This window comes from Crocodylus siamensis, chromosome 4, assembly GCF_052110815.1.
Source record: "Crocodylus siamensis isolate JL-2025a chromosome 4, ASM5211081v1, whole genome shotgun sequence".
NCBI lineage: Eukaryota > Metazoa > Chordata > Crocodylia > Crocodylidae > Crocodylus > Crocodylus siamensis.
The window spans coordinates 14,110,044-14,138,042 of record NC_143398.1 but is presented as its reverse complement, the minus strand read 5'-3'; the positions used below and the strand labels follow the sequence as shown (position 1 = coordinate 14,138,042).

General features: G+C 45.6%; 1 protein-coding gene across 2 annotated transcripts; it reads right to left on the bottom strand.

Moving 5' to 3' along the window:
- Positions 1-27,955, bottom strand: HSPA14 (heat shock protein family A (Hsp70) member 14). Of its 2 annotated transcripts, none has more exons than XM_090041843.1 (14): positions 27,818-27,955; positions 27,443-27,523; positions 27,274-27,356; positions 24,883-24,931; positions 22,823-22,916; positions 22,634-22,724; positions 19,416-19,520; positions 13,203-13,364; positions 11,785-11,940; positions 10,384-10,486; positions 8,450-8,665; positions 7,631-7,804; positions 5,525-5,595; positions 1-1,014 (listed from the first exon to the last, which is right to left on the bottom strand). In XM_090041843.1, the coding sequence occupies exons 1-14, from the start codon at positions 27,872-27,874 to the stop codon at positions 936-938; spliced, it is 1,521 nt and encodes a 506-aa protein (XP_089897969.1). In that variant the 5' UTR covers positions 27,875-27,955; the 3' UTR covers positions 1-935. The 2 variants fall into 2 exon arrangements, 1 of the variants encoding a protein (XP_089897969.1); XR_016441711.1 differs by having other exon boundaries at positions 937-1,014; positions 5,525-7,524.
- Between the last annotated feature and the right edge of the window lie 44 nt (positions 27,956-27,999).

Sequence of the window (27,999 nt, the reverse complement as noted above, 5' to 3'; positions counted from 1 at the left end):
TTTCTCTTGTTTGAAAAGACCAAGCCTGATAGTGTGAGCTGACTGGATGCGTGTGGGAACTGCAGGTTAGGTTGCAATAGTTACAAAATGCATCCCTGTGTCTCTGCAGCCCCTTTTTTACTACACTGCCTTTAAGGAAAGGAATCTGCCAGGGTTTGTGGTGGATAAAAATGTAGTATTCTGAGTTTACGGTCTTAAAAAGGTATGGGGGCAGACAGATTTCCCAAGCTTAAGAATGGAATACATCAACATCTATACATACACACACTTTTTATATTTATATAAATAAATATAGAATAAAACGGTTTATTACTTTTACTTAAAGTAAAGAAGCACACAAGTGCTTAACAGACATGTTTCACATAATAACCCAAAGTGTATTTGATCTATATCAGAACTCCAATTCCGACCAGTAGCCATTTTAAGACTAATGCTCCATACAGTTGGATAGACACTGTAAATCCCCACCCCAACAGAGAATTGGTTTGTTTTTGGTTGTTTAAAGACTACCAGCATTGACTAGTTCCAAACAGATGCAACATTTTTTAAAGTTAGACACACAGGGGACTAGAACCCTTAACAGGTCACTTGACTTGAGGGAGATTCTTTCTGTATTTTGGATCCTACTGGGTAATAAACCTTATTACTGAATAAGTCTAATGGTTTCTCTCTGGGATTTCTCCATCCCTTTTTTTGAGCATTGAATCAGTAACTATTTGACTCTCCAGTGTCTGAAGAGTAAGGGTAACCTTCTATACAATATTTTATTTAAAAAAAACAGCTTTGGTAGTAAAAAGTTTTACTACAATTTATTCCAGCCTGACACAGTTCATTAAAAAGAATCTTTAAAATAAAGACAATTTTGGGGAGGGAGGGAGAGAAAATGACAAACCAACCCAAACTAGACAAGACAAAGAAACTCCTTTTAAATAGCACTAGGATGCCACTTCAACAGTGATGACTTCACACTTTCCTGTGTCTTGATCTGTGCATGTAATGTGCAAGGACCCATCCCTAAAGAGAAGAAAAACAACACACTGAAAAAAAAGAAAAATCTTTCAAAAGTGACTCATGTGAAAGTTTTACTAATAAAAACAGAATTTAAAAAAAAAACACTTTTGTGAAGGAAAAGGGGATGTTTAAATCTCGATGAAAAAAATTGCTTTATCAATAAAAGTTAATTTGCTCTTGCTAATTTTCCCGTCTTTGGCCATAAATACTTATTTGTTACCTGTAGATATGGTAATAGAGAGTCTGTAATACAGTTCAAAATAAAAACAGAGAAGTGTGAGCTATCAACATTTTTGATTCTTTTGATTTTTGCCTAAGTGTTTAGTTTAGAGTTTTTAAAAATGGAGATTTTGAGTGAAGTCACCAAAGATATGTATTTTAAAACTCTAATCAGTTTGTAAGAAAGGGGGACAGTTTCAAAGAGACCACTACCTCCTCCTGTATTAAAGGAATGCAAAGATACTGCTCTTTTAGAATGGGGAGATTAATAAATCTAACCTCCAATCTATAAAATATTTGAACTAAATTGACAATGATTCCTTAAATTCAGAAAGTCTTATCCTCCAAAAGGCTTATACAAAAAAGAGACCATATCTTCTTCTTTGATGACTTTAAGTAAAATTTCAAAGTTTCATAGTAGGGTCGAAAGGGACCCAAGCAGATCATCAAGTCCGACCCCCTGCCATGGGCAGGAAAGAGTACTGGGGTCAAACGACCCTGGTAAGGTGTACATCAAGCCTCCTCTTAAAGACCCCCAGGGTAGGAGCCAGCATCACTTCTCTTGGAAGTTGGTTGCAGATCCTAGCCGCCCTGACAGTAAAGTAGTGCCTCCTGATATCTAGCCTAAATCTATCCTCTGCCAGCTTATAACTTATTTCTCGTCACTCCTGGTAGTGCTTGGGGAAACAGGGACTCCCCCAATGCCTGCTGATCCCCTCTGACTAGTTTGTATCAGGCCACTAGATCCCCCCTCAGCCTTCTCTTGCGGAGGCTGAACAGGTTCAGGTCCCGTAGCCTCTCCTCACAGGGCCTGCCCTGCTGCCCCCTGACCATGTGGGTGGCCTCTGGACCCTCTCCGTGCTGTCAACATCCCTCCTGAAGTGCGGCGCCCAGAACTGGACGCAGTACTCCAGCTGCGGCCTGACCAGTGCCGTGTAGAGGGGGAGGATCACCTCCTTGGACCTGCTCGAGATGCATCTGTGGATGCATGACAAGGTGTGGTTGGCCTTCCTCACTGCCTCCCCACACTGTCAGCCCATGTTCATTTTGGCATCAATGAGGACTCCGAGATCCTTTTCTGCCTCTGTACCGACAAGAAGGGAGTTCCCCAGCCTGTAGCTATGGTGCTGGTCTTCCTCCCCAAGTGCAGCACCTTGCACTTGTCTGTGTTGAATCACATCCTGTTCTTGTCTGCCCACCCCTGTAACGTGTTTAGGTCTGATTGCAGCCTATTCCTCCCTTCTAGCGTGCCCACATCCCCCCACATCTTAGTGTCGTCAGCAAGTTTGAAGAGGATGTTTTATAGTTTCTTAATTCTCAGCTATCTTACTACTGCTGGTGTTTCCTTGGAGAAGATGAGATGAACTGAGAGTACTAGCACCCTGATGAAGATGTTGAACAGTGCAGGCCCAAGGACTGAGCCCTGGGGGACCCCACTGCCCACATCCCTCCAGGTTGAAAATGACCCGTCCACCACCACTCTCTGGGTGCAGCCCTCCAGCCAGTTGGTGACCCATTTGACTGCGTAAGTGTCGACACCACAGCCCCCCAGTTTTTTAATGAGAACGGGGTGAAAGACAGTGTTGAAGGCCTTCTGAAAGTCCAGAAAGACTACGTCCACTGCTACCCCCTGCATCTAAGGATTTGGTGACCTAGTTGTAGAAGGCCACCAGGTTGGTCTGACAGGACCTGCCGCTAATGAACTCATGTTGGTTGCCCCTAAGCATAACATCCCCCGCTGGCCCCTCGTGGACATGTGCTAGGATAATTCTCACAAACAGCTTCCCCACGATTGAGGTAAGACTGACTGGCCTATAGTTTCCTGGGTCCTCCTTCCTCCCTTTCTTGAAGATGGGAACCACATTGGCTCTTTTCCAGTCCTCCGGCACCACACCAGAGCACCACGAGTGCTCGTAAAGCCGAGCCAGGGGTCCCGCTAGGATCTCAGCTAATTCCCTCAGCACTCTGGGGTGGAGATCATCCAGACCAGCCTGTTTAAATATGCCCAGTCCCTCCAGAAGTGCTGACTAAAGAATAGCCATTTTAAAAAGAGGAACACCTTTTGTATAGAAAAAAGTTAAAAAATTCCAGCTGCTTCTCTTTCTACTTCTCTTAAAATCCTGACAATTAAAAAAAAGGGGCAAAAAATAAAGATGTTCTAAGAATTTCCCATAGCAGTCAGAAGCACTATCATCATAAAAAGAAAGATAGATTAATGCATGCATGAAAGCTTAATTCATAAACATGTGATCCTACCAACATTATCCCATAAAAGTTATTGAACCAGCCTTATTATAAAAAGAAGGTGTCAGCCACCAATAGTTGAGTAGTCAGCCTCTGAATAAAGTTATGGCTAGAAAAATGGTCTCTCTGAAATTACCTACTAGTATTCTCAGTTCATCTCATTTTCTCCAAGGAAACACCAGCAGTAGTAAGATAGCTGAGAATTAAGAAACTATAAAACATCCAAATTCAACAACCCTTCCAAAGCACTGCCAAGACATAACATTTAGTTTAGCTGTTAACAAAAGATTTGCTTAAAGTACTCCAACACTAAACTGCTCACTGCACTGTAACTCCTCAGGAAGAGGCATGAATGTCGCCTTGGTAACATTAAGTTGGTTTAGTCTGAATTCAAGACCATTAATATTTATTAATCTGTGCTTCTTAAACCTGCTGGTGAAGTAGTCTTGAATGGGTTTAGTATCTGGGTTAGCACCTTTTTACAGTTTGACAGATTCACCATACTTAAATTCCTTTAGCCGTCAAGAGCTGTAACAGAGGATACTTTAGAACAGGACTTTTGCTATTACTTAGAGCAGAATCGTTTATCACTGGCCTGGAATGACTCTCAGAAGGTGTTTTATATAGATCCCTCTCCCTCTGTATACATATAGAGCTCCGTCTCTCCCTCTCATATATATAGCTCCATCCATCCATCTCCCTCTCCCTCTCCACAGACCCATCCCTCCCTCTTCCCTCTAGATCGATCTCTCTCTCTCTCTCTCTAGCTCCATCCATCTGTCAGGTACAAATGGCAATGGTTCCGCATGCACACCCTTGCCTGTGCCCCAACCAGATCACTCGAAACCCCCACTCATGAGAAACTACCCTTGGGGAAAAAAAAGCCTGGTACCATGACTATGAAGAGGTCAGGTGCCCAGAGTAACTAACTAAAATGTAACTAATAGTGTAGTCTCAAAATTAGCCGACTCAAATGAAACTGTAAAATCAAACTGATGTGCCACACTCGCCCTCTTGTGACCAAGCAGGCTCAGTACCACACAAATGAACCCCCACCCCCTCGGGCTGGGCTGACAGGAGGGAAAAGCCAGTGTTGAAACATAAGCAGCGGTTTGTAGTCATGACTGGCTGACTCAGAGTAAAACCAGATAAGAAAGTTATAAAAAAACTCCCCCCATCCTTTGTTCGGGGAGACCACTATTCCACCGTAACACGAGCCGGACTTGATGCTACACCCCGGGGCCGATCACCCCAGTGTCTCCCGCTGAACGATCCCCTCCAGCGCAAGTCCCCGTGTTCTCCAGAGCGTCTCGTTCCGTATCTCCCGACGTGCACCTGCTTGTAACCAGCTGAACCGCACCTTAAGATGCGTGCCTGCCCTCTCTTCTAGCCAGCTCATCAAGGGGAGTGAGTAAATAAAACTTTCTTTTGCGTAAAACCGTTATGTTTCTGACCCTTCCTCCTCCTGTAAATCCAGATCAGTAACGAACCGGAGGGTGCTGTATAGCCCCTCTCTCAGTGCATGGGACACCATCCATCTCCCTCGATCCATCCATCTTCCTCTCTAGATAGATCCATCCCTCCCCACCCCCCCCAATGAACAACATGATCAAGGAGTGAACAGTGGCTTTTTAAAAACTGGTTTTCTTTCTTGTTCAAATAAAATATTCAGAAACTGTGATTCTTTAATTGCTGTGTCCCACTGGTAAGCAAAAGATAAGATCTCTTTGTAACTGAAATTAAGAGCCATATTTCTGACTTGGCATTAAAAACAGGATTATTTGACTCTGACTTGTAATTTCTCTAGCCAGAATTTTACTAATATTTGTGATAAAGCAACCTGACCTTCAGGGAAAAACCCCTCCCCCCGCAAATCCCAGGAAGTCATCCCCACTGTAGGGCAACACTTTCAGTAATGAAACAATGCTACTTCTACTACAGATAGTTATATACATACATTTTCAGTGACTTTTCACAAGCAGAGAGAAGATGCGTCTCAAGTGTAACAAGTCAAAGACAGCAAGTCAAAAGAGATAAATGTTTTTGGTACCTTTTCATAGTGAGAACAGTCAATATGTCATGCAGCCCATCTTCCTTTTTATCTAAATCCTGAAGCACGATCTGTTTAGAAAGAAGCATAAATTGAAATAATCAAAACATATCCGTGCTCATGTGGACACGGCCAACGTTTGCTTCCCTGGAGACAAGATGCAGTGGCACGCCTTGCGCTGCTGCTACTTGTCCCCAGGGAACGCTCGTGCCACGCGCCCTCTGGCGCACAGTAGATTACTCTGGGTGGGGTAGTACCGGCCCCAGCAGCCTTACCTGGGGTCCTGGAGAACTCATGGAGCTACAGCATGACACTCCTGCAGCTGGGAGCCTGGCCGGCACCTGGAGCATGACTCCAGTGGCAGGCTAGGCTCTGGTGCTACATGTGCCACCCCTCTGTAAGGCACAGGTATTTTTGACCCCAGGATCTCCAAGGTCAATCCCCCTCCCCCCTGTCCACACTGCAAGGTAGTAGCATAGGGAAGGCCTGAGTGTACAGTGTGGTGGCAGCTCAGATGGGTCTGTGGTGCCACATACCATACATCTGTGCTCATCGGGACGTGCCTATTATGTGCACACAAAATAGAATGAGCATTAGACTTCAAGAAGTCTGCACTGAAGTTCTCTGCTCTTAAACTGCGTCTTTGCTTATTTTGCTGCTCTTTACAAAAGGCTGAAATTCTGCCAGGCCACCCCTCCAAAACAGTAATCCCTGGGCACGTCTATACATGCAATTAAGGTACAGCAGTAAACTTGGCATGGTAAGCACCGGAGTTTATTGCTCCTGGATGTGCCGTTTAAACGTGTACCCAAGACCACAGCACACCGAGCTGGGTTGAAGCAGCCTCCACTGGCCGGGGATACCAGGGGTCAGCCTGCCAGCCCAGGGATGCCCTAACCTGGCTCAATGTGCTGTGGAGGGTCTGGCTGGGGCTTGAGGATGCTTCTGTGTGGGGCTAGCTGTGTGTTGCTGCAAAGTAAAAAACAGTGCAGCTGGATAGTACTTCTATTTACTGTAGCCTAATACGGCCACACATGTAAACACTGAGACGTTTACTGCAGAGCGAATTAGGCAGCTTCACAGTGAAGTGTCTTGTGTAGATACGCCCACTGATTTTCAGGATTTCAATCATCTTCCCATAGGAACGCCATTCTGCAAAAATAATCTGGAAGTCGTAGATACAGCAGGTAGATTGAATGGTCCTCTTTTCAGAATTTGTTACTGGTAATTTAACATATGGAGGGCTGTAGAACAGCTTGATAATGCAAGTCCACCTATCCTGGAAATGAACAGGGCACCTACAGCTGCTGCCACTGACCTCACTGGGAGCTGAACATGTTTATTTCCTCAGGACCAAGCTCCCTTTCCATGCCCAACTTGTTGCAACTCTTTATCTCTTGCTAAAATGGAATGGAAACTTCAGAGACAAACTGTCAGTAGTGTGCAGAAGTTCCTTTGGAAAGAGCTATTTTTTTGGGGGTGGCACATTTTCCACCATGGAGGAATTCTCCATGTGGTTGTATAAGATCTGGTCATACCTTCTTCTGAAGCACATCAATGTTGTTCCAAGAAGGTTGCCTTCCATCTCCTCCTTAACCAGTGACTATCAAATGGACTTTATGGACTGAGTACTATGTATATTACAGTGATTTTTCATATTAAGATCCTATCTAGCCTACGTGGACTTTACGAGGTACTGTGGCATTTTGTATACTATTGGCATCAACAGTCCTACCTGAAATTCTCACTTCTAATGCATTAAGCTGCTGGGATGGTGTGCCATGTATCAGCCTAGAGAGGACTGTTTCCACAGTGCTATATGAATAATTTGCAATAATCTGGGGATTCATACATATATACAAAATAAAATCTGGGGATTCAAGGTGAGAAGGGTGCTAGCTGAAAGGTTTATTCCATTTTTAGGATTATTCTTCTTCAAACTTTAGTGATATGTTTATGGGAAGGTATTCAGAGGCAATTTTCAGAGATTTCTGTAGAACCTAATATAAACACATAAAACAATAAAAAAGGTATTCTATCGATTTACTGAATTTCCAAATAATTCACATCTCGAATTTGAAATGAACTCACTGTACATGCTCTCACCTGTGCAAATTTGTCCTCCTCTTTTGCAAGGCATTTCCCTATAGATTCATACAGTTCGAGGCATACAGAGGAATTGCTTCCTGGGGCTTGTAGTGTGTGCTGCCTTCGTGCTGGCAATGGGGTCCCCGATGGAAACAGTACTGTGAATGTGTCAGACCCCGACTCATCTACTCCCTAAGAAAGAAAGAGTTAAGTGCTTGTGCCAAATCGCTGCACTTTAGGAAAGAGATTCAGTTTCAAAGATTATAGTTTATACTGACCCATGTTAGTCTGAAATCAGAAGGAAGGCAGGGCAGAGTGGCACTTTAGAGACCAACTCATTTGGAGAGATGCAAGTAGGAAAAAGCTTAGTCAGCCATCGCTTACAAAAGGCTGATGCATCTCTGAGTTACTTCCCAAGGTGCCACCACTTTTTTTTTTTTTTAATTAAAAAAGGACAGGTATTTATACAGTAGCTCTCTGAGAAAAAAAATAAATAAATAAAAATCAAGAAGAAATTTAGCTAAACTGTAATGTTTGCTGTTACTGCAATTGTATCTACAGCATTGTATTTGAAGTATAGGATATACTGCAAGTGCACAAGGCTAGTCTAGATACTGTACTGTACTCAGTGGCCTTGGAAGCTGGTCCTGAAGTCAATGGAAATAATTCCATTGTTTTTAAAAACAGGCAACAGATAAATGTCCTAAGTTGAATGACATCACAACACTAGCTGATTTGCTAGCAGGTTGAAGAACACTACTCACATCAATAAATTGGCCCCAAGAGATACTTTATTACTACTGGAGCTGAAAGTCATATAATAATTTTTAGTCTTACCTTCACAAGAATATCTTTTGCAGAACACTCGATAGACAGTGCTTCCTCCTCCAACAAGAGGTTGTCTCTCCCTAACAGGATTCCCGCTTCTATGGCTGCTCCGATGGGAATGACCTCATCTGGAGGAATCGAATTCAACAATTCCACAGTTGGGAAAAGCTCTTTAATCAGCTGTTGGAGCTTTGGGATTCGAGCAGACCCACCACACAGAACTACCTAGAAAAGATTAGTTCTCAATTCACTTCTTATAGTTCTACAAAAGTGTTGGACAGAGAATTACACTGATGTTTAACAACCTAGGATCATGGCAATGCTAACAGTAATTACTAGGTATGCAAAAGCATTATTTTTGTCTGGCTTCTTAAACGTTAGTATTTGACTGAAAAGGAGAGAAGAAAACAGCTGGCAAGCACAAGTCCTTTCTGGAGGAAGAATCTTATCTGCTCAAGAACCCTCAGGGGAAAAAAAACAAAACAAACAAACAAAAAACCCTCCCCACACACACCGCTTACATACACAGCAGTTACATTCATTTATGAATTAGATTAACTCAACTTCAAAGTAGCTATTTCCATTAACACAGAGATCAGGAGTTCTGGTGCAAAGCACACACAGTATATTTAATACTATCTAGCCATTCTTCTTACATGTCAAGTTTAACTTTTAAGTTTAAAATTCAAATTTTCGTGTTATGGTTTCCTGATTTCTCACTATTTCTTTTTATTCCAGATTTTTTTTTTAAATGAAGGACTCATGACTGCACTCATCCTGACTCTACTGTAGCTTAGTTTAAACTGAGTACATCACAGAATCTCTTGATGTGCAAGTTGCCTACAGTTCCTCTTCAGGATCAACCCTCACTGCACTGAGAATTTCTGCTGGTTGTCAGTGCAAACCATGGTTTCAAATAAATCTCTTCACTCTAATAAGCAACTACACAGAGATCATGTGTAATACTGACTTTGGATTCTGAAATAGCATCAAGTCATTATCAGTACTGGATAAGTGTTTGACTTATTAGCTTACAGTATTTGGCAGCATTGCTATAACATAGCTTGGATCATGCAGGTAAGAGGACAGTCTGATTATGGAGTCTGGCACATGTGATAAAATGTGATTGCTTATTTTTAAAGTGCAAATTACGGAAATCATTAATACATGGCACTTTGCTTACCACTCCACAGCTTTCAAGCACTTTACTTAAAATTTTGGTAATTTTGTATTTAGAGTAACTTATAACCCTGTTTAAACATGGGAAGCGAGGCAGAAATGACTTGCTCAAATCCAAGTAAGACCTTAGTTTAGAAATCCCAAGCCAGAGCCTAATCCAATGCCTAAAGACAGTGGGAATATGCCACTAGCCTCAGCAGAAGTTAGAATAAGCCCAGGTTTCTTCGTATTTTGAGGTACAGCATTTTAAATCTTTTAAAGGAAATCATTAGCTACAAGTTAATTTCAATGGTCCAAAACTGAAATCTATGAAGATATTTTAATAAGAGATTGTATGCCTAAACTAGCATCTAGGCTTAAATTCAACTTCAAAAAAATTGAGTTTGATCTCCTTGGATAGATCACTTCATTGTTCTTGAAATGCTATATAAAACACAAGTAAGCTTCAGATAAACTTAAGACTGCAGATGTCTGCCTTTTTCTTTTTTTCAAACAAATCTAAAAAGTGTTGCTCAGGAGATTAATTTTTCCTTGATGTGAACACAACTTCCTTTGACACCAATGGAATTACACATGTACAGAGGAGATTAAGCCTACATCATTTATAAAAACAGTGTGTAGTAACCAGAAAATGCTTAAGATAGTCCCAGCTCAAGTAATTAACAGCAGATGGGAGCTGCTTTGCAAAGTATTTGAGAATACATTCTTCAGACACTCTTACAAAAAGTTAAAGCACCCGTGAAATAAAAAATTTCAAACATTACCTTATTAATGTCATCTGCAGTTAACCCAACTTGTTGCAGAAGTTTTTTAATGGCTTCTATGCATTTATTAAACAGCAGAGAACAAATAAGTTCAAACCTGGCCCTGTTAGAAAAGAAATGAAGTGAACAAATTTACCTTTTGTCCTTCAAAAGATTGAGTGGTCAATATAAAAGTCTAATCTACAGAATGGCCACTATCAATGCCTGGGAAAACTAGGAGTCCCAATATCCTGGCAGACAGAAAATATTTATTTTTCTGAAAATTACTTGGTGCTCATACTTAAGTCTTGACAGCTTACATAAAAAGAACCATTTTCCATGTAGAAGACATGGCAACAAATTAATAGGCAAGACATCTTATTTCAAAAAGGTGGAACATCAGTATCTAAATTTTAGTTTTAACCTGGAGCCTCTTGCAAAGACTGAAATGAATTGGTTCATCTCTGTGGATGAGTGTTGATTAGAGTATTCAGGGTCCTTGACCAGCCTCTTGCTTTATGCTCAGGAGCAAATAAGATTGTGAAGCGAAAACCAGTAGGCAAAACCACCCAATCCAACCTGGATGGGAAGATTGGCCCAATAAGTGTAAAGGAAATTTCTGAAGAAAGTTTTAGTTTACATCACTAGATTACAGAAGTCTAAAGTGAATTGACTGTAAGCCATGCTGTGGCGTATTCCCTAGTGTGCAGGCAGATAACACCGTTTTGCTTTGGCATGAAGGAGCAGCAGCAGGCTGAACCATGGAAGCAAATGCTGAGAACCTCCTCTCCTTTATTTCACTAGAGCTACTGATAGTTCAGGGTACAGTCCAGAAAGGTAGCCAGATCAGTAGAAAAGGAAAGGCTCTGGGAAGCAGCAAAGAAGGGAAGAGATCACCTCCATCCCAGACCATACAATTGGGGAGTAAAGAAATAGAAGACTTCTCCCCCATTTCACAGCTAGAAAGGTGGGAACTTCAAGGATTTACCCAACTCCCATGACATAGGAACAAGTGAAAGACTGAACAGGGTTAAAAGATAACACCCAACAGCAATTTCAGAACTTACTCTACAGCAATGAGGGCTGGTGAGATCCCCTTGATTCCACAGACAGCATCCCCATACCTTTTGTATTTCTTTTAATTTCATTTCTCTCTCTAGCAACAATACCATGCCAGTGCCTACCTGACTCACTGATAGTAATCCTACTGAAGACGATGGAAGCATTTGCATTGCTAGAACTGCTGAATGTTGTTGCAGGGAAGTAGATTTTAATCCTAATACACTGTCCCCCTGAAATTATGTCCGTCTCCAAACTGTCAAGTGAAAAGCTACCCTAAAAATAAAGGAAAATTCTAACACACACACACACACAAAACAAAACCAAACCAAACAGAAACTATTTCTAAAGAATTAGCCTTACCTGGACACATTACAATCAAAATCCAAACCGTCATACAGCGAGTCTACAAAACAGTTTGCACTTCCCAGAGTTGACAATGAGTGCTTTGCAATATCAGCACTGTTCATTAACTTCATCATGGCTCTCGGATTTTCTCTGATATCATGTTTGTAACCCCTGTATCAAAAATAAGATTCGTCATTTAGAGTGCCTGGGAAAGTCTAGTCAATATTATTGCTTTCTGAAAATTAGAAGTGAACAATTGGTCTCCCTTCTGCAATAAAGGTATTTTAGATGGCATGCAATACAATAGGGTATTATTCAAAATTTACAAATAAAAAGTCCACTTCAAATTCAAATAAGAAGGACAAAAGGTTAATCTATTATTTGAATGGTGGTCTATGAGCAAGCATACTGAGCAAATTCCTATATTATGTCAAGGGGTAGTTAATTTTTTTTTTTTTTTTGAACTTCAGGTTCTCGACTATTCCTAACTATTGCTCAATAAAGGTTTCTGCTCTCCCCCAAGAAAACTGGACATCTTACACTTTTGTTACTTTTCAGGTGTCAGAGAATGATCAGTAAGAATGAGCAGGTACCGTGGCATTAGTCAGTATAATCCCATGCTCCCTTCCCTTTTTTTGTTTTGTTTTGTTTGCTTCTTGATGAGTGCATTGCACAAATCACTTTCACAGGATTATGTTCTCTAAGAAGTATGCTAGCAGAAAAGAAAATGGGAGGAGAAAAGGCGGGTGGGAGGGACTGTTACATTATATCTGCTTGCTCCATTTAAACTGTACAAAACAAGGGTGAGCAAAATCGAGCCCCCCGTCTGCTGGTCTAGAAAAGACCTCTTGCAGCAGCATGAGAGGTGGCAGTGTTAGCTGCTGTGGCTTTAGAAGTCAGAGCAATCCATGTTGCTACTGCTTCGCCACTGCCAAACATCCAGCCCGCAGACCAATGCCCATGCACTACGTCCTCTGGTCTGTGCGCCCAAATGAGTTAAGCACCATTGCTCAACACACCAAGGATTAATAAAGCCCATTTTAATGTCACTGATTATTTATTTATTTATTATTGAGCCTTAAATCAATAAACCAATTGAGCTGTACTGGATTGGTCTTTCAAACTTCAGTTCAACTCCAAAACGACTAACACTCAAAACTTCAGTTCAACTCCACACTAACACTTGCTCCAAAATGACTAACACTTGCTCCAAAATCATAGGCTTGTGACCACTGTTCTTAGGTCTAACTAAGAGCACATCCCAATCATGTTTAGCTTGCACAACCTGGCAGAATAAGTTGGCTGGTTTCAGACTATAAAGCAAATAATCCAGTCTGTAAAGTTAAAGAAGAAAAGAAAAGAAAAACCCCAAACAGTTCCAACAGTAATAGAAACTTACATGCATCTGTACCTGCAGAGTATCCAACACTTACCTCTGAAATTCAGATGCTAGATGTTGTGCTAAAGCTTCTGTGAAACATACACCTCCTATACCATCATCTGTGTTTGTGGCAAGAACACGATATATTCCACTATTTACTTCTATGACCGTGATAGAAAGCGATGTTCCCCCAAGCTTGTAAACCAACACATTACTGCCATGCAAAAGAAATTTAAAGCCAGATAATTAAACTGAACATGTAGATTACTTAATACTTTCTTTATAATTATACTTAGAAACATAAAAGTAGGTTCTGACAGCACATTTAAGAGCAGCTGCCTATTGTTAAACACAGAATGTACTTGGCTTAAGTCCTTTCTTAAATACACAGGGGGCAAAAAGAAGGTACTGAATAATGTGGGGCCCCTGCAAGACACGCTAGGAAATCTAGTCGTCACACCAGACGACAAAACTAACCTATTTAACAATTTCTTTACCTCCATTTTCCTGAGCAGGGACCAGATCAGCCCCCGCCCCCCCCAGGGACCCCCTCAGGTCCCAGGAGAGGCGCACCCAGACCAAGGGTTAATAAGGATCTAGTCAGGGAACTTCTGGAGGGACTGGATGTATTTAAAAATCAGCAGGTCTGGACGATCTCCACCCCTGAGTGCTGAGGGAATTAGCCGAGGTCATTGCGGGACCCCTGGCACAGCTTTACGAGCACTTGTGGTGCTCTGGTGTGGTGCCCTGGTGTGGTGCCAGAGGACTGGAAGAGGTCCAACACGGTTCCCATTTTCAAAAAAAGGGAGGAAGGAGGATGCAGGAAAATATAGGCCAGTCAGTCTTACCATGATCCTGATCCTGGGTAAACTTTTTAAGGGTTATCCTGGCACATGTCCACGAGGGGCCAGTGGGGCAGGTTATGCTTAGGGGCAACCAGCATGGTTTCATTGGGGTAGGTCCTGTCAGACCAACCTGGTGGCCTTCTATAACCAGGTCACCAAATCCTTAGATGCAGGGGTAGCAGTGGATGTAGTCTTTCTGGATTTTCAGAAAGCCTTCGACACTGCCTCTCACCCTGTTCTCATTAACAAACTGGGGGACTGGTGTTGACATCCACACAGTCAAACAGGTCGCTAACTGCTGGAGGGCCATAGCCAGAGGAGTAGTGGTGGATGGGTCATTTTCAACCTGGAGGGATGTGGGCAGTGGGGTCCCCCAGGGCTCAGTCCTCAGACCTGCGCTGTTCAACATCTTCATCAGTGACTTGGACGAGGGGGTAAAAAGCACCCTGTTCAAACTTGCTGACGACACTAAGATGTGGGGGGGGATGTGGGCACACTAGAAGGGAGGAATAGGCTACAATCGGACCTAGACAGGTTACAAGGGTGGGCGGATGAGAACAGGATGGGATTCAACACTGACAAGTGCAAGGTGATGCACCTGGGGAGGAAGAACCACCACCATAGCTACAGGCTTGGAAACTCCCGTCTCTTCAGTGCAGAGGCAGAAAAGGATCTTGGAAATCACTACTGATGCCAAAAATGAACATGGGCTGACAGTGTGGGGAGGCAGTGAGGAAGGCCAGCCACACCTTGTCACGCATCCACAGATGCATCTCGAGCGGGTCCAAGGAGGTGATCCTCCCTCTCTACGCGGCACTGGTCAGGCCACAGCTGGAGTACTGCGTCCAGTTCTGGGCGCCGCACTTCAGGAGGGATGTGGACAACATGGAGAGGGTCCAGAGGAGGCCACTCGCATGATCAGGGGGCAGCAGGGCAGGCCCTGTGAGGAGAGGCTACGGGACCTGAACCTGTTCAGCCTCCACAAGAGAAGGCTGAGGGGGATCTAGTGGCCTGTTACAAACTAGTCAGGGGGGATCAGGCATTGGGGGAGTCCCTGTTCCCTCATGCACTACCAGGAGTGACAAGAAATAATGGTCACAAGCTGGCAGAGGGTAGATTCAGACTAGACATCAGGAGGTGCGACTTCATAGTCAGGGCGGCTAGGATCTGGAACCAATTTTCAAGAGAAGTGGTACTGACTCTTACCTTGGGGGTCTTTAAGAGGAGGCTAGACAATTACCTTGCTGGGGTCGTTTGATCCCAGTACTCTTTCCTGCCATGGCAGAGGGTTGGACTTGATGATCTGCTCAGGTCCCTTCCGACCCTACCAACTATTGACTATGAATGCTATAATTAAGGTTACAGGCCTCAACCAGACAACCAAGAGAGACACTGCGCTGCCTCATGGGCTGCCTTCACTATCTGTAAAGCTCTGCATAGTACTTGGGGTGCAGACAGAAGTGCAGCTCTCAGATTTAACTCAGAGCAATTTTTGCAAAGTGTTCTGAGTTACCATATTATGCTGGACCAAACAGAAATTCACTGCTGGTCCCAGGGGAGGGGGAATCTAGCTGTGGGCTGGGAGCCTGCAGCCAGGTTCCCGCAGGAACAGCCAGGGCTCTACCAGTGCTTGCTGTTTTCAGAATGGGAACTTGGGGGGGGGGGGGATAGGGGGGCTGGCAGGGAGCAGAGGAAGCTTGGCTCTTGGGGTTCCCCAGTTGGTGCTGAACAGTGGGGTGGGTGAACTGGAGCCCAGGGGGAAGGATACCCCATGGTCCTAGTCCATATGGGCACTAACGATGCAGCCAGGAGGAGCCCCGATGGCCTGATGGAGGACTACCACACTCTGGGGTGCGTGCTGAAGGAGACTGCTACAGACGGTCACCTCCCGTGCCAGGGCTGCTCGAAACACGGCAGCACCAGTTCCTCCAGTCCAGCTGGAGAACAGGTACGAAGCCCTGGCAGCCCAGAAGGAGGAGGGAGAGGATGAAACCGGGGAGGAGGCAACTCCAGGCTCACTGCGTTCCGTGCAAGCTGAAGGAGGCAAGAAGGCCAGGAGGAGGAAGCGTCGCGTGATCGTCATGGGCGCACAGGGGTTTTCTCTTCTATTCTGCCAGTGAGTGGACAAGGCAGACGGCATGAAACATGCATCGCGGAGACCAACTGGCGGCTACAGGAATGGTGCTTCTAGAAGGGCTTTGGCTTCCTCGAAGCCCTCACGACGAGAGACATGCTGGGATGGAATGGGCTCCACCTTTCCCCTAAAGGTAAGCGTGTGTTCTCTTCTAGGTTGGCGGACCTCCTCCGGTGGGCTTTAAACTAGGCTCGTCAGGGGAAGGGGAAGATGAGGACGGAGGAAACATCAGACTGCCAGACCAAACAGCACCCACAACTACAGCCCAGCCCAGCCCAACGAGCAAAGTGAATAAACAGGTAAGAGATAGGGGTGAGGGTAACGCTGGGACTAGGGTGTCAGTACACACACCCACAGGAGGCCTCAAATGCCTCTACACAAATGCTCGTAGTATGGGCAACAAGCAGGAGGAACTCACCCTCCTGCTGGCTGACACCAGCCCAGACATAGTGGGGATTACGAAAACATGGTGGGACGCAACGCCTGATTGGGCAGTGAATGTCAAGGGCTATAGGCTGTACAGGAGGGACAGGATAGGAAAGAGAGGTGGGGGCGTGACACTCTATATTAAGGAGGAATACACATCCTCGTTAATGAGCAAGGAGTCAGGGGAGGGGCACTCTGAAGTGCTTTGGGTTAGAGTACAAGGCAGTCGAGGGGAAAGGGACTTAACGGTGGGAGTCTACTACAGACCTCCAAACTGGGGAGAAGAGCTTGACCAGGAATTCTTGGGTCAGCTCACAGAGGTAGTGAAGGCTAAGGATGTGGTTGTCATGGGGGACTTGAATTTCCCAGATATCTGCTGGGAAGAACAGTCAGCCAGGTCTGAACACTCACGTAGGTTCTTGGCCAGAGTGCAGGACCTCCATCTAACCCAGGAGGTGCACAGCCCCACCAGGGGGGATGCCTTGTTGGACCTAGTGCTGGCCACAGGTGATGACCTGGTGAGGGGGCTGCGGGTGCTTGACCACCTGGGCGACAGCGATCATCGCCTGCTGGAATTCACCATCCAGTGCAAGGTGGCAAAGACATGCAGTAAGGCAGCGGCCCTAGATTTTAGGAGGGCAAACTTCAATGAGCTAAGGAGGATAGTTGGAGAAGCACTGAGGTCCCAGAGGAGAGGGGAGCTAGGTGTCCAAGGAGAGCGGTCGCTCCTTAAGGAGACGATCCTCCAAACCCAAAGGAAGGTAATCCCAATGAGGATCAAAGGGAGCAGGAGAGCACACAAGCCTCCATGGCTCACCAAAAGCATCCGGGAAGGTCTCCTTGCTAAAAAGGAGGCTTACACCCAATGGAAAGAAGGTGTCATCACCAGGCAGGACTATTCTGTAGTTCCTCGGGGATGTAGTGGGGCAGTTAGGAAGGCCAAAGCAGAAATGGAACTGGGACTAGCTTCCCAGATTAAAGGACAATAAGAAGTCCTTTTTTAAATACATAGGGGGTAAAAAAGAAGGTCCCGGGTAATGTGGGGCCCTTGCAGGACGCATTGGGAAACTTGGTCGTCACACCAGACGGCAAAGCTAACATGTTTAACGATTTCTTTGCCTCCGTCTTCCTAAGTAGGGACCAGAACAGCGACCTCCCTACTGGGCCCCCCTCAGGCCTTGGGGGAGGCACACCTAGGCCATGGGTTAGCGAGGATTTAGTTAGGGAGCTTCTCGAGGGGCTGGACGTTTTCAAGTCAGCCGGCCCGGATGATCTCCACCCTAGAGTTCTAAAGGAACTGGCCGAGGTCATTGCAAATCCCCTGGCACAACTTTACGAGCACTCATGGTGTTCTGGTGAGGTAATGGAGGACTGGAAGAGGGCCAACGTGGTCCCCATCTTCAAAAAAGGAGGAAGGAGGACCCAGGAAACTATAGGCTGGTTAGTCTTACCTCGATCCTAGGCAAGCTGTTCGAGAAAATTATGCTGGCACACATCCAGGAGGGGCCAGCAGGGGATTGCATGCTTAGGGGCAACCAACATGGGTTCATTAGTGGCAGGTCCTGTCAGACCAACCTGGTGACCTTTTATGGTCAGATCACCAGATCATTAGATGCAGGGGTAGCGGTGGACATAGTCTTCCTGGACTTCCGGAAGGCTTTTGACACTGTCTCTCACCCCGTTCTCATTAAGAAACTGGGGGGCTGTGGTGTAGACACCCACACAGTCAAATGGGTCACCAACTGGCTGGAGGGCCGCACCCAGAGGGTGGTAGTGGATGGGTCCTTCTCAACCTGGAAGGACGTGGGCAGTGGGGTTCCGCAGGGCTCGGTCCTCGGGCCCGCACTGTTCAACATCTTCATCAGTGATTTGGATGAGGGAGTAAAAAGCACCCTGTTCAAATCTGCTGATGACACTAAGATGTGGGGGGATGTGGGCACACTGGAAGGAAGCAACAGGCTACAATCAGACCTAGACAGGTTACAAGGGTTGGCGGACAAGAATAAGATGGGTTTCAACGCAGACAAGTGCAAAGTGATGCACCTCGGGAGGAACAACCGGCACCATACCTACAGGTTGGGGAACTCCCCTCTTGTCAGCACAGAGGCAGAAAGGGATCTGGGGGTCATCATTGACTCCAAGATGAACATGGGCCAGCAGTGTGGGGAGGCAGTCAGGAAGGCCAACCGCACCTTGGCATGCATCCACAGATGCATCTCGAGCAGGTCCAAGGAGGTGATCCTCCCCCTCTATGCGGCACTGGTCAGGCCGCAGTTGGAGTACTATGTCCAGTTCTGGGCACTGCACTTCAAGAGGGATGTCGACAGCATGGAAAGGGTCCAGAGGAGGGCCACTCGTATGATCAGGGGACAACAGGGCAGGCCCTATGAGGAGAAGCTACAGGACCTGAACCTGTTCAGCCTCCAAAAGAGAAGGCTGAGGGGGGATCTTGTGGCCTGTTATAAACTAGTCAGGGGGGACCAGCAGGCATTGGGGGAGTCACTGTTCCCCCGAGCACTGCCAGGAGTGACCAGGAATAATAGTCACAAGCTGGCAGAGGGTAGGTTTAGGTTAGATATCAGGAGGCGCTACTTCACGGTCAGGGCAGGTAGGGTCTGGAACCAGCTTCCAAGAGAAGTGGTGTAGGCTCCTACCCTGGGGGTGTTTAAGAGGAGGTTAGATGAACATCTTGCTGGGGTCGTTTTACCCCAGTACTCTTCCCTGCCATGGCAGGGGGTCGGACTAGATGATCTGCTCAGGTCCCTTCCTGCACCCTAGAAACTATGAAACATTAAGGCCACAAAACACTTAGCTGCAATGCATTAAAAAAAGGCAACTAGTTACAGAATTAGGTTTTTACCTTTTCCCAGTGGGTGAGTCTTGTCCAATTCCATAAGCCAGGAGAGCTGCAGATGGTTCATGAATTAATCTCATAACATTAAAGCCAGCTGCCCCAGCTGCTTCCCTGTGATAAGGGACATCACAGTTGGTTAAAGGTTTGCATTTAATTTTACTTGGTATCCTATGTAGCACTGAGGAAGCCCCACTACCGTGTAGTACCAACTCAAACATCATGTTTAAGACAGCTGCCCAAAAACGATTTATCCTAATTAAGGAACACAGCAATTTGTACCACACATAGATTTTTAAACTAGTCCCGACTCAGCTGCACATATTGTTGGTTATTCACATGAGCATGGGTGTGCATTTGCAGCAGCATGCACAGTAGTGCCACTACTTTGTGCTGTGATGCACACTCCTACTTGTGTGCTTTGCAGCAGGATACATTGTCTCATGTACTGCAGTGGGGAATGGCTGGGGCCCAGGGTACCTCGGTGCAGGGCTAGCCAACAGGCAGCCCCCACACTGAGGCACCCTGTGCTCCAGCCAGCCAGGGAGCAACATATGGGACAGCAAGCAGCCCAGGACTGCCAGTTCCCCTGATCCTGCATGCTACAGACCCTGCACTGAGGCAGCCTGTGCCCCAGCCAGCTGCTGCCCAGAAGGCTGGGGCATAGCATGCCTTGAGATTGGGGAGCAGCCTGTACTTTAAAAAGAAGCCTTACTGAGAGTGCAGGAATAAACATCCTGATGCAGGAAGACTAGCAAGTATGGCAGAAGACCAGTTTGGCTTAGCAAGGAACTCTTCAGTAAGCTAAAATCACAGAAAGAAAGCTTTTAAGAAGTAGAAGCTTGAAAAAAAAAAAAAAAAAAAAAAAAAAAACTAGGGAGGAGCACAGGAATATTGCTGGAGCATACAGGGATGAAGTCAGGAAGGGATGTGAAGGGGAGCAAGAAGTGTTTCTACAAGTCAGTCAGGAACAAGAGGAAGACCAGGGCAAGTGTGGGTCCCCTGCTGAATGGGGGAAAGAGCAACCTTGTGACAAGAGGATGCAGAAAAGGCTCAAATGCTCAGTGCCCTTTTCACCTCAGTCTTCACAGGTAAGGTCAACTTGCAGACTATTGTACCTGGCAGCACAGTTTGGGGAGGACGGGAGCCAACAACAGTGAAAGAACAGGTTAGGGACTATATAGAAAAGCTGGACACACACAACTCTATGGGGCCACATGGGATGCACCTGAGTCTTCTGGGGGAGTTGGCTGATGTGACTGCAGAGCCACTGGCCATCATCTTTGAAAACTCATGATGATCAGGAGAGGTCCCAGATGATTGGAAAAAAGGTCAAATGTAATGCCCATGTTTAAGAAAGGGAAAAAGGAGGATCCAGGAAACTACAGACCAGTCAGCCTCACCTCAGTCCGTGGCGGGGGAGGGGTGGAATCATAGAGCAGATCCTCAAGGAACCCATGTCTAAGCACTTGGAAAAGAAAGTAATTAGGGACAGTCAGCAAGGATTCACCACGGGCAATGCATGCCTGACCAACCTGATTACTTTCCATGAGGTGCCTGGCTCTGTGGATGCAGAGACCAGTGGATGTGGTATACCTTGATTTTAGCAAAGCTTTTGATATGGTCTCCCACAGCATTCTTGCAGGCAAGCTAAGAAAGTATGGACTGGATGAATGGACTGTAAGGTGGACGGAAAACTTCCTGGATCATCAGGCTCAGAGGATAGTAATCAATAGCTCAATACCTAGTTGGCAGTAGGTATCAAGGGAAGGCCCAAGGGGTTGGTTCTGGCCAATGTCTTCATCAGCAACCTGAAAGATGGCATAGAGTACACCCTCAACAGGTTTACAGATGACAAAAAGCTGGGGGGAGTTGTAGGTAGGCTACAGGGTAGGACTAGGATTCAGTGTGACCTAGACAAATTGGAGGACTGGACCATGAGAAACCACATGAGGCTCAACAAGGACAAGTGCAGAGCCCTACACCTAGGATGGAACAATCCCCATGCACCAGTACAGGCTGAAGGCTGACTAGTGGGGAAGCAGCTCTGCAGAAGAGGACCTGGGGGTTACAGTGGACAATAAACTGAATAAGCCAACAGTGTGTCCTTGTTGCCAAGAAGGCTAACAGCATACTGCGCTGGTAGAAGTGTCGCCAGCAGGTCAAGGGAAGTGATTATTTTCCTCTATTCACCACTGGTGCGATCCCATCTAGAGTACTGTGTTCTGTTTTGGGCCCCCCACTACAGAAAGGATGTGAACAAATTGCAGAGAGTCCAGCAGAGGATTGCAGAGAGTCCAGCAGAGGATGGAGCTGGACTGTTCTCAGTGGTGGCAAATGAATGACAGAATAAGGAGCAATGCTCCCAAGTTACAGCAAGGGAAGTTTAAGTTAGATATTAGGAAGAACTCTCTCACTAAGAGGGTAGTAAAACACTGGAGCAGGTTACCGAGAGGCTGTGGACATCTTCGGAGGTTTTTAAGACCTAGCTAAGACAGTCTTGGCTGCGGTGATCTAGTTGGGGATGGTCCTGCTTTGAGCAGGGGGTTGGACTAAATGACCTCCTGAGGTCCCTTCCAATCCTAGTTTTCTGTGATTCTAATATGCAGTGCTCTAAGCCCAATGCTTCTGCCTAAGTGGACAAGCTCCCTTGTACTGTCAAGGCAGCATTTTAAATTAGAGTGGTTCCAGAGAGCCGCTCCAATCAAAATTCTACTGCATCATGTGCATCAAGCCCCCTGTGTATTTGAAAAACAGCACTGGGACACAAACTACAGCTCATTCAATGAGCTTTTAAGTGCTGGAGCAGCCATTTTTAACCTGCAGGGATTTACCTACGTGAGGTTGCAGCAATGCTCAAGTGTTCTAATTAGAATGTGGAGCATTAAATCGAGTATGCTCCACATTCTCATTCTAATTAGAACACATCAGAGCATGTGTATAGGCACCCTAAGAGAGTGCAAATTGGGATGGTGAGCTTTGATACAGTAGGAACAAACCAAGAACATGTGGTTTCAAAAATAAAGGCAAAAAGATGGTAAAACTTGTAACTTCTTGTCCATACTGAAAACAATGATATGCCTCCCATTCACTTAGCCAGAGATGGATTCCTAACCATCCTATTTAAGTTGGTGGAAATTTCCCCGCTCTGTTTCAATCAAGATAAGAGGTCATTCTTAGTTTTCATCACTTAATTTCAAACCCAAACCAAAACTTTTTCCTCTTACCCAAGAGCATTTTTCTGGTTCTCTCCAAAGTCAAATGGTACAGTGATCACAACATCATTAACATCCGAACCCAAAGCAGACTGAGCAGTTTCTGTCCATAAAAATAAACAAAAGACACACTGATTAAGAAGGTACCTTGGTAATATTAAACCCTTAACAATTTTAAAGGAAGTGTTACTCACTACATACCTTTCATTTTGCTGAAAATTAGTTTTGCAACTTCTTCAGGGCTGACAAGTTTGTTATCCATTTCATACTGGAGTTTTCCATTCTTCTCAGTCACCTAAAATAAAAAAATAAATAAAACCAACACAAGTATGTGATATGTCACTCATGTTGTTTATAATGAAGGAAAATTGACATTTAAAGTCTAATTCAGTTTCTATTCCCAGAACAGAATAATTTTTCATGGTAATTTTTCATCATCATCTTGATGAATACAAATGCTCAAAAAAAACAAAAACTTTTTTTTGACCACTAGGTTTATCATTACAGTCTCGTTTTGTGTTATCTATGCTCACATCAAGCAGCCCATAGCATACAAAATGCAAAAAAGAGGGTGAAATTCATATTGCTATGGATTTCAGGCTTTCTGGCAATACTGAGGGTCTCCCAGCCTGACTTTTTCCACAAACACATGGTGAGAGCTGACAGCCAACAGGTGCTGGCTTCCATTAGACCAGGTAAATGAGGTCATAAGGGCTATATAAGTTAGGGACTGTTCAGGAGGAAGGGGCAGCAGCCATGAGGAAAACTGAAGAGAAAGAGGAGCTGGACCATCATAAACCTGCTCGCTCGCTCTCAAGACTCATAATCAAGGAACTGCCTGCCTCCAGAGGGAATCTCCACTTGCCTCTGGATGATATTTGTGAGTAAGCTACCTGACATCCAACTATATAGTTTGCAGTAACTCAGATGCGTGATCAAAGGCTACCCAGCCATACCAGTTTGCTCTATGGGATTTCTCTGACGCTACTTAACTCTGTACCCTATTCCAACCCTACTCCTTATAACCAATAAAGTTCTTCTTTGTACCTAGTGTGGGAAACTTATTGGGAGTGGGTCTACATTATGCCTTGGAGTCCCCTTGGTTCAGCTGACTTGTGCTTCTGACTGAGGGAAGCACCCCAAATTCTTGAAGTGAATTAAGTACCCTTGAGGACTACTAGGCCTGTGTTTCCCAGGGGGTGCAGAGCCAGAATCAAGCCAATCCCTGGGTGGGAGCAGCTCTACCCCCAGGCTAGCAGGTATGCTCCAGGGAGTCGACCAGAGGCAAGGCACCCCCAGGGAGGCACTCGGAGCCTGGAAGGTGGTTGGATGCAGTAAGGTGGGTGGCTCAATGCAAGAGCACCCCCTACTGGCCTGCCACAAGAGGTAGTTAAGCTGTATTAGTATCAAGTTAGTATGACAGTAAATAGACACAGAGAAACTGGCACACAGTTTAGAGGAACTTGCTTTGAATTCTCTTTTACTTCTTCAGATAAAAAAAGAGCCCATCCTGGGTGCAACAAATTTCTCCAAAGAGATGTTCAAAGCATATTAGGTATAAGCCACCTCTTCTGAAGGGTTTAAACTCTGCCCATTCATACACACACTCCAGCAGTACATGGAGAACACCTCCCCCCGGCCAAAAAAAAAAAATTGTGTTAACAAGAGAAGCCCATACCACACAGGGTCCCACAACGTCAGTCTGTCATACGTAGGGATCTACCTAAATCATGCTGGAAGTGCACTGTACAGCAACTCCTTTAATTCTGCTCTTTTCACCACACTGACTCCCTCCCCCCACCACACTGTTGATTGGCTGAAGGACCCTGGTGGCCCTATGCCTCTTACTCTTGATGGGTTATGAAGCAGAACTGCAGTTTTAAATATGCCACAGTTTTTGCCTCCCAGCCAATAAGCAGCAAGTGGCAGGGCCACTGGGGCCGCTCAGCCATTCAGCAGCAGGAGACAAAAACCACAGGATATTTCAAATTGTTTTTCGCCTCCTGGTCGATCAGGAGCAAGTCGCAGGGCTGCCAGGGTCCCTTGGCCAATCTGCAATGGGGAGGGTGGAGCATGGAGGATTAGAAGGAGCCACTACTGTGCAATGCACTTCTGGTATGTATTTAGGTAGATCCATAGTCATAATAAGAAACTGATCACTAAAATTACAATGCAATGAAACATAAAAAGACACTGAAAACAACTCTGGAAAGAAAAAAAAAAAAAGGAGGGATTGGAGGAAAAAAATAGATCATACTTACTGAGCATTTGCTTTCTGTAATGTATTTTTCAGCTTGGGGGTCACCAGAGCTGTGAAGGCAAATAAAAATTAGCAAAAGTGACCATATAATTAAGATTATGTACACTGCTGATCTTGTTAATAAGCGTTTACAGTTTCAGACCATGTGGTCTACAAAGAACACTACTTTATTGTGTGTCAGTCAAATACCCTGTTGCCATGACTAATCAGTGCACAGTAAGACAGTGGTTCTGCCCCTTACACCTCAAGGGAAGTTATTATTCCTGCTATTTGGCACTGGTAAAGCCACATCTGGAGTAATGTGTCCAGTTTTGGGTCTCCCACTACAGAAAGGATGTGGACAAAATCAGAGAGAGTCCAGTGGAGGGTGACAAAATGGTGAGGGGGCTAGGAGACATGACTTCTGAGTCATAAGACTGAGGGCTTATGGAGACAGAGGGGATTTAATAGCAGCCTTCAACTACCTGAAGAGGGGTTTAAAACAGGATGGGAGCCTAGATGGACTGTTCTCAGGGGTGAGAGATGACAGAATAAGGAGCAATGGGCTCAACTTGTAGCAAAGGAAGTTTAGGTTAGACTTTAGGAAGACTCTTCTCAGTCGAAGGGTGGTGAAGCACTGGAACAGGTTACCCAGAGAGGTGGTGGATCCTTGGGGAATTTTAAGACCTGGCTAGACCAAGCTTTGGCTGGGATGGTCCTGCTTTGACTAGATGACTTCCTGAGGTCCCTTCCAACCCAAACTTTCTATGATTTTAACTCAAAATGAGAGGGACAAGGCTTTAAAAACTTTTTTGAACAAGCACACTGGAAGAAAAAAAAGCAAAAGAAACACACCCACACTTGTTTTAGCCAAAGTTATCTTTATAACTAGAAAATAAGTCATGATTAGTTTCCCCCCATATATTCCAAGTGACCTTTTTACTTTGGTGTCATATCACATTCATTATAATTGTATCCACTGTAACAATAAACAGAAATGGTATCTTAAGAAAGGGAAGGAAGTTCAACAATTCTATCAGTTAAAATTTTGCACCCAAAAGATGAGAGAAAACAATTATTAAACTGGTTAAGTGTTAATGTTCCCCAAGTTGCCTAAAAGTCTGTCATAACTTCTCTGATGAAAAAGAATTGTTACAAGGATTTACACCATCAGCTCTTAACATCAGTTTGCTCATTTGAAATGACAAACACAAGAACACTATTCACATTGCAATTTCTCTTTTGCCATTTTATTTTTTACCACTATAATTTATTTAATTTCAAGGTAATTAATGCTCTATCATCAAGTGTACTGCAACAGAATTTAGCCCTGATGATTTTGTTTAAAATGTAAAATAAAGGAGTATGGTAATGAGACAACCGTGGAGAAGTACAGCAAAACCACTAATATTCAGTACATATTATAAGATATAAAAATTACAACTCTGCAAATTCATGTTGTTGTTTGTTTCAGCAAGAAAAATTTGTACACCATCTGGTTCCCTACTTATTCAAATTTTTTATTCCATAATTTATTACAGAAAAGGAACATGACTGCAGGCCATGATTCTGGAAGTTATGGAACCCTTTAGGTAACCATCCAATTTTGATTTTTCTTCTACATCTAAAAAATAAACACCATTAGCAGACTAGCTGTAGCTAGAAGACATGCATCAACATACTTTGTATAAAAGCTGCCATTCCCATTCCTTTGTCATAATACACACTGTATGTCAGAGGTGTCAGACTCATCCAAGCACCTGAGGCAAGATGAATGGCATGGGGCTGAACCCCCCCGACATTTTCCTTCCCCCAGCATATCCGATTCAGCAGCTGCTCCAATTAGTCTGGGACCTGCCCAGTGCAGATCCTGAAGCAGGAGGATGGGCACTGTGCGCAGTGCAGTCTGGCTGGAGCAGCAGCAATGCTGCATGCGGTAACCACCATAGCTCGACTATATCCCACACGTGGTCCTGGAGCAGCCAGGGCAAGCACCATTGCGCACAGTGGCTGTTCTAGTCAGTCCAGGATCCAAGTTGCATATATTGCGTGCGGCACAGGTCCCAGACTAGCTGGAGCAGGCACAGCATGCAACGTGCTCCAGAGCAAGTGCTGCGTGGGGCACAGTTCAGCTACTGCTTGCAACTCTGCTTCTGTCCTGGCCGGATTGCCCTGCACAGAGCATCTGCTCTGGCCACTCTAGGACCTGCGACACACAGCACAAGTCTGGAGCAGTGGCCAGATGCAGTCTGCCAGAGGAGAGGATGGGCCCTAGCCAGCCTGAGGACGCCACAACCCACATGGGCCTATTCAACACCAGGTGGCAAGAGTTCTCAGCCTTTATGTGTGACACCCCTGCTGTATATACCCCCCCAAACAACCAAGTTACTACCTTTCGTGCCCGTTGCCTTACCTTCGCCCAAGGATCTGTTTGACTTTCACCACTGTATTGGAAATATTCCTTACTCTGCTTTGCTTGGCTGCCAAACCCACCACCTGAAAAGAGAAGAGAATGGGTATGGCACGACAGCACGGACACCATCCGCCCCCCTCCAGCTCGTGACCCCAGCAAGAAAACGTACCTCTTCGCTTTCAGAGTAGGCGACCACAGCAGGGGTGACTCGGTCGCCAGCGTCGTTGGCCACCACGTCAGCACGGCCATCCTAGAACAGAAAGAGCAGCCGGGGGGGGCAGTCACTCAAGCGTTATCGCACCCGGCATGAGCCACCGCGCCCCACGTGCAGGAAGTCAGGGGAAAACCCTCCCTAGGTCGCTGCCGGGAGACCTGGGCTGGGACCAGCAGCACCAGCCCCCTCCAGGCAGCAGGGTCCAGCAGGGACAACCACGCACCAGAACCAGGGAGGGGGCCCAGCCGGGACAACCACGCACCAGGGCGATGCGCCACCCTGCAAGCCCCAGCACCCAAGAGTGATGCAGGCCCCAAGCCACCCCCCCACCTTATAGACGGCGACGCAGGCGCAGGTGCAGCCTAAGTGCACCCCGATAGCCGCCATGATCCCGCCCGCCGCTCACGCGCCCGCCCCACCATGCACCGCGCGGAGCCGGCCCCTCCGCCAATCGGAGCTCAGTCCCCCTCAACCAATCCTAGGGAAGCGCCGCGCTCCTCCCCCCACCTCTC